The sequence below is a fragment of the Neolamprologus brichardi genome, chromosome 3 (assembly GCF_056152115.1).
Source record: "Neolamprologus brichardi isolate AB-2024 chromosome 3, ASM5615211v1, whole genome shotgun sequence".
Taxonomy (NCBI): domain Eukaryota; kingdom Metazoa; phylum Chordata; class Actinopteri; order Cichliformes; family Cichlidae; genus Neolamprologus; species Neolamprologus brichardi.
Window position 1 is genome coordinate 20,486,993 of NC_142106.1, and position 13,482 is coordinate 20,500,474.

The 13,482-nt window shown below is 41.9% G+C and overlaps 1 protein-coding gene across 1 annotated transcript in view; it reads left to right on the plus strand.

The window, feature by feature from the left end:
• Positions 1-9,010, plus strand: part of LOC102788296 (serine/threonine-protein kinase DCLK2-like) — a 30,382-nt gene extending 21,372 nt beyond the window's left edge. Inside the window, exons 12-16 of the mRNA XM_087834855.1 lie at positions 482-615; positions 1,630-1,707; positions 1,872-1,968; positions 2,335-2,415; positions 2,539-9,010. Coding sequence (XP_087690981.1) covers positions 482-615; positions 1,630-1,707; positions 1,872-1,968; positions 2,335-2,415; positions 2,539-2,679 — 531 coding nt within the window. The 3' untranslated portion in view covers positions 2,680-9,010. The remainder of the gene's footprint in view (positions 1-481; positions 616-1,629; positions 1,708-1,871; positions 1,969-2,334; positions 2,416-2,538) is intronic.
• The last annotated feature ends 4,472 nt before the right edge of the window (positions 9,011-13,482 follow it).

Genomic DNA, 13,482 nt, shown 5'->3' on the forward strand with positions numbered 1-13,482 from the left:
GATCCGCTCCTCACGTGTTAACCTCTTCAACATGTCAATGGCTGTGAACAAAGAGAAACTTGTAAATAACTCATGAAAGAATAAAGTTACATTGAAACCAAGCACACCATTGTTTTTCTTGTGACATTACCAATAACTTTGATGTGTCACATGGCCCTCTTCCTATTGAAAAAGCAAAAGTTGTATCCAAGATGGCCGACTTCTAAATGGCCACCATGGTCACCACCCATCTTGAGGAGTTTGCCCCCTCACATATACTAATGTGCCACAAACAGGACTTTAATATCACCAACCATTCCCATGTTATTACGGTGTATCCATATAAATGGCCCACTCTGTACTTATATATTATGCTGAGTAATTATTACTTCTGTTGACTTCCTGATTTATTTGGAAACATGATTATCAGGTTCCTAAAATAAGCCTGTGGAGCAGTCTTTGTGTGCACCTTGGGAAGATTTTATGTATTTGTATCCCGCAGGTTTGCGAATATCCAGATGGCACTAAGTCATTGAAGCTGGGGGATTTTGGTTTGGCGACAGTGGTGGAAGGACCGCTGTACACTGTTTGTGGCACGCCGACATACGTCGCCCCAGAGATCATCGCTGAGACCGGGTAAGGGAGGTCACAAAACCCCAAATTTATGCTAATCTCCTTTTCTGAAGTTGACTGGGACAGATGGTTGAAAGCAGGAATATTAGATTGTTAGGTCTGCAGAAAAATACTGCAAATTAAGCCGTGCACATGAAGAGCACATTTAAAGACCTGTTTTCTGTCTGGTTTCTACAGCTGCATTCATAAAAAATGTAAAATAGCAGATCCAAATAATAAATAACCAATTTAAAATTGTCAGTATGACAGACTTGGTCAAAGGCTGGCTCTTGATACAATGCTTAGCAGAATAAAATAAATTTAAATAAATACCTCTAAAACCCATTAATTTGTCATCTCCATTCAAAAGTTGTGCATTACATTTTTTTCCAGCTGTTTTATAAAACGGTAAATTTGAAAGGGTGACAACATTATTTTTAGCGATTAAACATCACTTTGATTAAAGAGTTTGAACATACTGGTGGAGTAACCATTATAGAAATGTAAAAAAGATTTTTTTTTAATTACAATACTATGAATTTAGGGCAGCTGTAACATATACCTTACATTTGGTGGTGGTCTAAATAAACGTAATATATTTGTTGGTTTTATATATATGTACATTACATATGATGCATTGTTGTCTGATTCTAAAGCTTTAATTTTAAATGGATAATGAATGAATTAAATGAATGAAAAACTTCAATTTTAAAGAATTATTCAAATTAAAAGACCAAAATTTCACTTTATTAAAATATATATGAATGTTAAATAAATATAAATATTTAAATTTAGCGACAGTTAATCAGTCTTTGAAAAAAATTGACCTCCAGAATAATTGCTTTGTATCCTGTTGCTATAAAAAAAAATAGTGTTGTTTACAACATGTAGTATAACTTAAGTCAGAAATGTATCAATATATATTTCTTTTATTTTTTGCTTGTAAAGATAAAAAAAACTTCTTACCTTTTCTTATAAACGTTTATTTATAGTTGACCGTCTCTTATATTACACTGTTTTGTTTGTGTATGTGTGCAGTTATGGTCTAAAGGTGGACATCTGGGCGGCAGGTGTGATCACCTACATCCTGCTGTGTGGATTTCCTCCTTTCAGAAGGTGAGTTAGCATAAAGTTGTTGTTTATCCAGTCATGCATGTGTTAATTGTTTCAGTTGTTGTATTAACGCAGTCTTGTCTTTTGTATTGTTTTGGTATCATGTGACCTACCATCATTTTGGTTACGTTAATAAACAGCTTTTCCTGATTCTTGCTCTTCCTCAGTGAGAATAATGTTCAGGAGGAGCTGTTTGATCAGATCCTCAGAGGGAAGCTGGAGTTTCCGTCTCCAGACTGGGACACCATCAGCCTTCCAGCAAAGGTACCATTCATGAAGTTTGCAAACAGTAAATACATTGTTTGGTATCCGACATCAGCTCAAGAACAAACATGATTATCTTGTGGCTTCAACATTGACTAAAGCCCTGCATTTTGCTAAGATGGTTTCTGAGTTAATATTTTTCCAGTTTTTATGAAGTTTCAGTGGTTGGATCTCTTATTTAGTGGGTTCAGCACAAAACTGAATTTTAACCATCTCAAAATTAGAGGCTATTCAGCAGGACAAAGTGAAAAGAGAAACCACATAAAGCAAAGGCACATAGCATGAAATACAGCAGTGCGACCTAGTAAGCAGCACATTGGTACGGTGTACTGCAGACTGGTAACTGTTGCATGATCTGGTCCTCAGATGCTGATAAGTCAGATGCTGCAAGTGAATGTGGATGCCCGTTTCACTGCCGAGGAGGTCCTGTCGCACCTCTGGGTGACGGTAAGAGCACTCAGACATGTAATCTCGTCAATACTGCAATAATACAGTAATTATTAATTTGGTGGTCATCGATACGCAATGCTTATTTTCATTTTCATAGTAAAACGTGGTGTGTTTGTCTAGGATGAGGCTCCTATAGAATCCAACACTGTGAGCAGTGCTGAAGAGCAGAACAGTGGAGACACACTGGAAACAGAGGAACCAGAGGAACCAGAAGAATCCCCAATACTTGAAACCAAGCAAGTTCCCTCACCTCTGGTCTAAAACACATCCCCCTTATTGAATGGAAGAACAGAACAGTCTTTGTTTGGTCCACTGGAAACCCAGAAAGTTTCTTTATATCTGAACGTCTCATTAATTCCCAGACCAGATCGGTTCCCTTTAATCTGGTCTAGAACCTGTTACATGACATCATGTCACCTTAGTTAAACGAGTTTTAACTTCTAGAAGCCAACAACTCTGCTTTGAATTCTAGCTTTCTCTCGTTTCCATTTAAAACCAAACCAATCACTTCCTCTTGGCTTTTATTTAATTTCATCTTCAGGAAACTGAACAGAACATATCGGACTTGAAGAAGTTTCTACACCTCTTTCTCTTGGACATGTTCATCCTTCTAAAGACCGAAAAGAGGTCCCACCATTTAAAACCAACCTAGTTCAATCTACTTGACATGAAACCAGTCCCATCATGCTTTGTGAAACAAAATGATTTGGTTCAATTTTCTTCCACAAATATTCCCATTTTGGGAATATTGTGAGGTATAAAACAATTTCCCTCTCTTGTGATGTGGAATGAATCCAATTTCTCCCTTTGCAAGTCAGCAAGTCCTGTCAGTCACCCGTCATCTGCTTGAATCGAACACGATACTATACATCTGGTGCAGAACCTGTTACTGTTTCTTTAATCAGAAATGTGATTGAAGCCCGTTACAGCCACTGGCAACCAACCAAGATCCCTCACTGATCTTTAATTTATTTATTTATAATCTTTATTTTGCTAATTAGAAAGCAAACATTAGTCTGGAAACCCAACAAGTTCCTTAAATATGGTCTCTCTGGCTCCCCTGGCCAAGAACTGAAAAAAGTAAATTGAATGTGATTTAAAGTATGTTCAGTTTGATCTTCTTCATCAAAATACATTCTCTCTAATCTACCCCAAACATATCACAAACAAACAGGTTCTCTCAGGTCTAGAACATATCTCCTATCGGGTCATGGAGACATTCTTTATTCACCAAGTGGAATCCAAAAAGTCCAGTCAAGAATGCAGATTGTTTTCTATAAATTGACTGAAGAAAGGAAAGGAGGAGGAGGACTGGAAAACAAGCAAATGTGGCCCATCCTATACCATCTGGAAAACCAAATATGTAAGTTAGTGGAAATAATAAGTTTCCTTAGATCAAGTGAAAACCCAACGCTTCCCTTCTTACATGATTTAGAATACAACCTGTGTCATCTCAAACCAACCAAGTAAGTGTCCCCAAACTTAGTTTAGTGTCTGGAACAGTTGTTCACTATTTTGATTTGTTGGAAGCAGTCGTGTTCCCTTACTTTTACTCTGGAATCATTTTGCTTCCCTTGGTTGGATGGATGTACTGTTTGGGGGGTTTTTTTTGTATGTTTTTTCTTCTTTATTTCTACTGGAAGCTGCACAAGTCTGCAACAATGGGAGTTTGTTGCACTGATAGCAAACCAGTTTCTCTACTATTTGTTTATCCTGTGAACACCATCCCACCTTTGGTCTGTGCCATTAAAACTACTGAAGACTTTTACAAGACACGTCTCTGCTGCTGATGAGCTCTATTAGAATGCTATTAAATGCCCATTTTGTTGTGAGACACAATGCCCGGCTACTTGAAGGACGCACACTATATCGATGTCGGGACACCATGAAGGTGCTATTCAACTCATCTTGTTTTATGATCCAGTGTCTGATTGGACTGTATTACCATTTCTTGTAAATGGCTCTTACCTCTTATCTGAATGACACTGGAAAAACTGATTGGACAGCTGTAAAAAGGCGTCAACCACTTTCATTAAGATATGAACACCTGACTCATTTTCAAATGCTCCCTCTGGTTTAGAGGTTATCGTTTCTGTAGTCCCTGCTGCTAGGCAACCAGGATGTCTTCCATTTATTCCGGGAAACGTCGCATTTCTTCTGCCTTTGCCCTCCAGCCCTCCTTCTGCTGGCCCGAAGGACGTCTCTCATTTCTTCTACTTGCACCTGCAAACTGGGGAGGTGATTGAGTACTGTGCCTGTTTACACTGCTGGTTAATTGCTTTCTCTTACAAGTTAAAGTCCCTAGAAGTTTGATATTTATGATAGCCACACATGAAGGCTCATTGTGTTTGCTTTGGTTTTGAAGCATTCAGAATTTGTCTGCATTTTGGGAAATGGACTTTTCCTACTGCGAGATACTGGCAAATCTAAACATAGGATACTTCATCAGCTGGAAAAAGACTGGGGAAAAAAAGAAAAAATTCTCTGTCCAAAGTTCACATTTTGCGAGTATATTCTGTATGAAATCTTAAGTTAATGCATGTACACCAAGTTTGTGTGTAGATTAAACAAATGAAAATTTACACACAAACATTGAGGTTTATAGTTTATAGTATAGCCAGAAAAGCCTGAACAAGTATGGTTTGCGTGCATTGAGTTGACCATGAACTTCTCTGTAATCAAAGTATTCTAGAGTACAATTTGAGGCCATCTTTTTTACAACAGAAGCTTGGCTGAAATTGGGTCATGTAACAAGAAAATCAAAAGAATCAAGGGCTTGCAATGACTCCTGACCTCTACCTGATTGAGGTCCTCTAACAGGACATTAACAGAGCTGTGCATACACATAAACCTCGATGATCTAAGACAGGGATGTCCAACTCCAGGCCTCAAGGGCCGGTGTCCTGCAGGTTTTAGATGTGTCATTGATCCAACACAGCTGATTTTAATCACTAAATCACCTCCTTGACACATCTTAAAGTTCTCCAGAGGCCTGGTAATGAACTAATCATGTGATTCCGGCTGTAAAGAAGAGTGAGCCAAAATTCCCGCACGACAGTGAGAGACTGATAACTTTTGCTGTGATAAAGTTATACAGAGAAAGATTACAATTGATTGTAAAAGATAAAAATCATGTGGTGCACTTAGTTTCTTTTTCACATAACTGTGTACTGCACAGAAAGTAAATATACTGTTAAAATAGGAAGCTAGGTTTAAATAAATATTAAACTACAGCACTTCAAATTGTTAGCAAATATTTAAAGTATGTCATTAAACAAATCAAGTAAAATTAAGCAGTTAAAGGTTTTGATAAATGGTTAAATTAAAAGCATAATTTCCAGTTGGAATTTTTCAGTGAAGGTTTTTTCAAGCCAGTTTCTGAACACTGAAAACCAAAAACAATGAGCCTTATGTACAAAGACTCCTTTTGTTCCTCTGAAGGACACGTCCTGTCGTCTCACTCGCCTTCTGCCCTTTACCTGTTCCCCCAGGCTTCGCACTGTATCTGAAATGAACTGAGGGACTTCAAAATGTCACATTTTCAAAAACAATTTCAACAACCTTTTAAAGTTTCTACCTGCAGTATGACTGAGATAAAGGTCACCTTTGAGTCTAGTCCCCGAGCTTACTGCCTCTCCTCGGTTCACAGCAGTTTACGGAGGATAAAATATGTTGTAAATAATGTAAATATCACTCTGTCTGTTGTTGTCTGTTTGTCTGTGTGAGTCAGTTGTGAAGTAGGGAAACAGTAGCAGCCTGAACAAATACTACGACAATGAAAAAGAAAAAAAGTCTCATTGATGAAACAAATGATTTTCCACATTGATATTGGAACATTTTGTCATTCTCAATAGATACTTATTAAATTTAAAAAAAATAGTGGAGTTTCTGAAGGGTGTGAAGTAAGAGTTCTTACCTTAAAGTCAAGTTCTTGATAGATTTGGTAGCAACGAAGGACTGGACACTGACAGAGCTCTTTCATCATGTGGTCATGCGTCTGTGAGGTGTCACCAATCATATTGCTCCATCCACACATCCATCATGCTGTCTGTGATATTACTGATCATACATCAGTGAGAATGAAGGAATGCCTGTTTTTAAAAACAACAATGACAAAAAAGTGTGTTTGTGTGCGCGGGTAGTTGATTTCCACGACATAATGTTTGAAGTCCTGTGGAAAAACTGGAATGTATGAAGTTTGTAAGTTCTGAGTCTGTTTGCATCTTTCTTTAAAACTTGAAACCAAGTGTCAATCGTCATCTGGGTAAATGCGTTGACCTAATGCAGTGTTATGACCTTACCGTGACCTTTGAGCTTAGCATAACCTTTCCATGGCCTTGACCTTAGGCTGGAGCTGCTCATTGAGAGTTTGGCAGGAGCATTTGAAGTGTTCATGAGTGGGACTAATGAAATAACTTTGAGCTCACAAACTGTTTTGAATGCCAGAAAATAATTTATCTCACACATTAAAAAATTACAGCTACCTGACTCTAACTAGGCAATTACAGGAACCACTGAACAAGCTTTTAATAAATAATACAATCATAAATATGCATAAAATAATACCTACAACAAATTCCAGCAACATGAACAAGTTAATAAAAGAAAATGTCATATGCAACTGTTTAAGAAGACCCGGACCAATGATTGGTGTAATAATAACCAATGCATGCTGCACAAAAACCAGTCAAAAAAACACATTTTACCTTGCTGGTACACTCACGTTTCAAATTCTTAAACACATCAATGTCTAGAAAAGGGACTTTTGCAGAGCCTTGAATACGTGACTGTTTTCTTTAAACAGTCCTGTGATGTACAGCAGAACAATAGCTGCAGACAGATACATTGTTGGGGTCATTTTCTTTTAGGTGAAACAATAAAATAAGCCCCAGAATTAAAACAATTTAATTGTGTTCTGAATGGCATTATATCATTAACACCAAATTAGCACCAGTTACTGTCATATGTTTTAATGTTTGGACATTTTGTTACAGCCCTGCAGTATTATAAATCACAATGGTACGGTCATGTACTCAGTAACTGCTGACGGTAACACTGACAGTATTATATTCAGTAGCACCGACAATGTATTTAGAATGTTGCTAACAAGCTAGCCGTACATATCTTCTTACATTGAACACTTATGAAGACCTTCAGCGGCAGCCAAACTCTCAGTCAGCGGCTCGGTCTTTGACCTTCTATGCCTGCTATGAACCCAGTAGTCTTAATTGTTTCCTTTTTATACTTCATACCAAACCAAGAAGAGCCTTTTGTTGCTACTGTTGCAGCCACCCGCGTCAACAAGAAGCCAAACTTGATGTTTCACTTGTGTTGATGCGTTTCAGCATCTATTAGTTTTTGCTGTTGTCGACTTTGAACCCATTGTGCAAATTTAACTTAATTCAACCAGCCATTTTCACAAATCCACTTTAGTTTCATTTCCTGCCTTTGTTGTTACTTTTAGTTGTCAAATTATGGTTTACCAAATCTTCTCAAGGACTTTTGGGACACGATTTGCAGTCAAATTATTGTGAAGAAAACAATTTCTCATGCAAAGTTTAATATGAATTTTATGTTTTCAAAGTCAGTTGATTGGTTTTTTTGGGTTGGTTTTTTTTTTTTTTTTTGCATTAGTCTAACTGATGTGTGACCTGAAATTTACTGATTTCTTTGGGTGTTTCAAGCATCCAGCAAATAATTTAACATTCTTGCATGTCAGTACATCGTTGTCATTATCACTGTATACAGCTTGGCTGGTTTTACATGTTTTAGATGTTTGGTCCATGACATTTGCAATTCTCCAAAGAAAGGTAGCTGTCAAATGAAAAAAATCTCTATTTTTGGTTGTAAATGAAAAACTTTGGCATTAAAACCCTGATGATCATGAGCTGTAAGGTTTTACTATGTCATTAGTACACTGAACTGTTTCGAGCAAAGTTGGAAACAGATGATTCAGTTTCACTTTGACCCGGGTGGCTGTGATTACTGGGTCCTTTGTGTTTTTATGGGATGTGATTGAGTGTGTGTGATCATTTTACATCATGCCTCATTATAGACAGGAGCTGATTTTTTTTATTTTATTTATTTTTATGCACTAGACAAGTTAGGATTTTGAACCAAACTGGGCTGGTTTTCCAAAAAGAAATCGGAGTCTGAGGTTGATCTTTAAGTCAGTACAATTTACTAAAGAATGTCTTAAATCGTTTAATAACAGGATTTTTGCATGAAAAATCTTTAATTTACAAATTTAGACACAATCGATTTGTTAACACAATCAAACTGGACAATTCAACAAGAAAAAAAAGGCTTGCTTTGCAGCTCAAATTTCTTCAAAGCTGTGGAAGATTAACCATAAGTTCACCTTGAGGTGCTTTTTAGGAAAACTAGTCTTGGCTTGATGTGGAAGGAGTGAAGAAAAGAGTTTTAACGACATGTTGTAGACATGTGTTATTGCTAATAATGATCTGTAATGTGATGTGTGTTCATATGAAACATGGATGTTTGCTGATATTAAGCTGGAGAAGAGGGGGGGGGGGATACCCTGATTTGTACTGAGGAAACAAATGCATTCAACTGTGAAAATTAAACTAATGCAATGATACAATGTTGAAGTGCTGTTTTTTGGAAACTTGTGATACATACAAACATAGAGACATGGATAGATAACATAACACAAATAACACAGATTTGACACATAGTGGTGTACTTTTACAGAAAGGCAAGCAGAGACGACCCACCCCCTGCCCCCCAAACCCAACTCTCCCAATAACACACACAAGACATTTGGCCATTCGGCGCATTGAGCAGCAAGTCTTCCGGATGTCTTCCATGCAACTGGCATAAAATGTGATCTCCAAAGTGCATACGCCGCTCAGACACAATGTCACTGAAGGGACGTGTGGCAGTCCGGCTGTCGATTTCTGGTCCCGGTAAGAGACCCGCAGGATCCATCTTAGACATTGCTGCTGTGCCTCACTGAGTCCTTTTTTTAAAAAATTTTTTGGCTGACATCTCAAATGCATAGATAACAGTGGGTATAATGATGGAATTGAGCAGATGAATCTTCTTCGCCAGGTCAATCTTTGGGGTCGACTGGATCAGCCAGAAGCGCTGTAGGACTGCATCCTGTGCCGCCATGTGCCAATCCTCGTGACCTTGGTCTTGTTCTTGGTCTTGTACACACGTGTACACACAAACACACACACACACACACACACAAACACACACAATGGTGAGGAAATCTGTGTAGCCATCCTCTGTGCGGACGCAGCAACTGGATCAAAGGTAGAGGGTTTGGAATATTTTGACGAACTGCTCAGGGATGCCATGTAACCACGCAATGTTATAGAAGGAATCTCACCTATTGAACACCTTTCTGAAACTGACGAAATTAAGAGACGCTGCTGGTATTCCAAACTTTGATGATGGTGCGCAAGATGAAGATCTTCTTCATGCGCGACAGGCCACTGCGAAATCTAGCTTGCTCTTCTTGGAGTTACTGGTCCACGGTCTTATGTCTTCGGAGGAGGACAATGCTAAAAACCTTGCCCCGAACCAAGAGGAGAGTGATTCTTTGCCTGAGCTTTAGGATGACTCACCTTTGCCAGTCTTCTTTCAAAGTAAAACAAGAAATATAATAAAGAGAAGCGGACTTGACACTGAGAGAGACATGACTGACCGGGGAGACAGAGGGAACGTGAAGCACAGAGACAAAGAGTAACCAAACGTGAAACATAGGGAGGGTACAGAAACAGAAACCAAGCTTCTTTAACAATAATCAAGAAGTAAAAATCAAACACAAAACACTGGGTCATGCCCAGGACCATGATATAAAGTATCAAAAGTAAGAATAATTCTGCAGAAAAATGTTCTCCATCAATATTAAATTGAAAGATACTACTTCTGCATATGTTTAAGACTTAGGTCATTTTAAGTACTTTATATTCAGTTTTTTCCCCCGCATTATATTCTATAAATAATAATAATAATAATAATAATAATACATTTTATTTATAGGCGCCTTTCAGACCCTCAAGGTCACTTTTTTTTTTTACCTTACTCAGTTTTTATATTTGCTTTTATACTTTTATGACTGTTTATGTCTAAATTATATCTACCATGTTTGCTATATATACATTTTTTTTTGGCATTGTTTACGTGTTACTGTAAGGTGACCTTGAGGGTCTGAAAGGCACCTATAAATAAAATGTATAAATCTCAGAAAAGAATTAGCTGTTCATTGACTCAGGAACACAGGCCTACATCTTGATTTATTTAAGTATATCAAAATATGATATGATATTAACAATAAAACAAAATTTGCTGAATTAAAAAAAGTTTGAGCAGTGTGTGAGATGGCTAACTGGAGACAGGAGACAGAGGTATCGTTTTGTCTTGCTTCCTGCGAGCTAGCCAGGGAGCACAGCCCTTTATTTGCATTCAACGGATGAACACACAACACTAACACCACCGCTCGGCGCAGCTCTGGCGTAACAACAACAAAGCAAAATGGCGCTCTCTCCACCCAGAAACACACAGTCACAGAGAGAGAGAGAGAGCGTCACCTGTAACCATGGCAACATAACAACAGAACATAGCTGTCAAAACAAAACCCCAAACAGCCCTGACCCACAACATAGCCCCCACCTAAGGGGTCTGTCGTCCCCGACAACCCCATTACCCAACAAAAAGTCCTGCAAATGTCCATGTGTCTTCTTTCGGCGCGCAGGCTGATCTCGACCAGCAGGGGAAGAGTCACTCAGATCAGAACATGGGGTGCCACCAGCATCCCCTGCCCCGGCGGCTGCTCGAGTGAGCGGTCAGTATGGTGAGAGTCTGTCCTGGGGCAACACCACCATGTGCCCCGGGCCCGGCATGCAGATCGGTACATCACTTCTGTTAGCTGCTCCACGACCTCCACCGGCCCTTGCCAGTGACTTCACAGCCTGGGGGACACTCATCTCTTGCGAAACGGGGATTACACCCAAACCTTGTCGCCAGGCACGAAAGCTCCCCCTCTGCACCTGGTATTGCAGGCTCTTTTCTGTCGTACCCCGGCACTGGCCTGGGCCTGGCGGGTGTAGTCATGAACCACTCGCGGCCACTCCTTCCGCCTCCTGTAGCAGTCTATGGCCACCAACATGCACTAGTTCCCTGACTCGGTGACGGGGAAAGGCCCTAGGACATCCACTCCCACTCTCTCCCACGGGGCCTCCACCAGATACTGCTGCAGGGGGGCAGTGGGGCGTTGAGTGGCGCCCTTCGATGCTGTGCAGGTGTCACAGCAGTGCACATGAAGTTCCACATCCCGTCAACAACTACGTCAGTAGAACTGTCTCCTGATACACCGGAGAGTTTTGGCATTCCCATAATGGCCGGCCCCCACCGAGCCGTGGACAAGCTCGAGCACCTGCGACCGCAGCGAGTGAGGCACCAACAGCTGCAGGAGATCCTTGCCCTGTCCAGGGGCCTGCCATCTCCGGTATAGGAAGCCGTCGTGGGTCTCCAGATTGTTGTACTGGGAGTAGTAGGCCTTCACTTCGAGCCCCTGTCCCGACACCTGTCCCGGTGTCAACGCAGGCCCCCCAGCGGGTCAGCAGATCAAAGCCGATGATGCACTGGTCTTGGATGTCAGCAAGCCAGAAGTCATGCACCAGCTCCAGATCCTTCACTCAGATCCGCAATGGTTTCTTCCCCCGCATGTCAGTTCTCTCCCTCGTCACCGTCATCAGCTGGGTGTCGGTGGGCGATCAACCCATCACAAGCGGCCCGGATGTTCCAGGGAGCACACCAGGTCGTATTAGGGAAATGATGGACCATGTGTCCACCAGGGCCCGGCAGGGCTGGTCCTCAACACAGCAGCTCAGGTAGAGTCCCTTGAGATGCCCAACAAGGCCCACCACCGTGCATCGTTCCTGGAGGGGGGCAGGAAGCTGGAGCGGTGGTCCCCGCGCTGCACCGCTCCCCCTCTCGTTTCCCTGAGGCCACATATTTCTGGTCTTCGGGGCGGGCGCCAGGTAGTCGCGCGCCACGTGGCCAGGCTTATCGCACCAGTAGCAGCGGTCGGTCGGTCGACGGGGACAACTTCAGGGCACCGAGGGCTGCAGCTGGCATATCTTCGCGACTTCCTCCTCCCTGTTGCACTCTGCGGCTCTGAGTTGGGGGTAGTTTGGGGGTGACACCTGCTGGTTAGGCAGCGAGGCCAGCACCAGCTCGGCCCTTTCAGCCTCAAGGAGCGCCTCACAGAGAGTTTCTGGAAAAGGTCCTTGCAGAAAAGCATGCAGGCTAAGCTCCTCACTGGCTGCTGGGAACTCCGGGTAGCCACGACGAGCATGCAGCAACACATCCGCTGCAAAGGTGCCAAGGCTCTCCCCCGGCTGACAGCTCCAGTTGGTTAGCTGCTCCCTGCTCTGATCAGTGGAGTGCCACTGCCCAAATCGCCTCTTGAGTGCTATAGTGAGGGCCTGGAGCTCATTCTGCTCTGACGGGGCTAGGTCAAGGAGTACCTGCAGTGCATCTCCTTCCAATGCTAGCGCTAGGTGTGTAGCAGCCTCTTCATCGCTCCAGCCACTATGCCTCGTGGCTAGCTGTACTTGTGAGAGGTAGGGCTCTAGCGGGGTTAGCCCGTTGTATTTCGGTACCTTAGCTGGCGTTGCAGGCATTACTGCTCGCTGTCGGGGGCTCGCGTATCGGTCGACAGAGGCAGCCCATGAAGCATTGTCCTAGAGTCTGTCGCGACGGGCCGCTGCCGCAGTGCGCTCGCGCCGTCGGGACCCATCGGGACCCATCGGGACCCATCGGGACCCATCGGGGGACTTACATGGCCGCTTGCTTGCTCTCTCTTCGATCACCCACTTTCCAAGCAGGGAATGCTCTCCTCGACAGTTTGCTCCAGCCTCTGAGTGTCTCTCTCCATTCCGGCGAGGGTGAGCTATCCCACTTCTGACACCAATGTGGCGAGCTCAGACAAGGAGGAGACAGAGGTATTGTTTGGTATTGCTTCCCACAAGCTAGCCAGGGAGCACAGCCCTTTATTAGCATTCAACGGATGAACACACAACACTA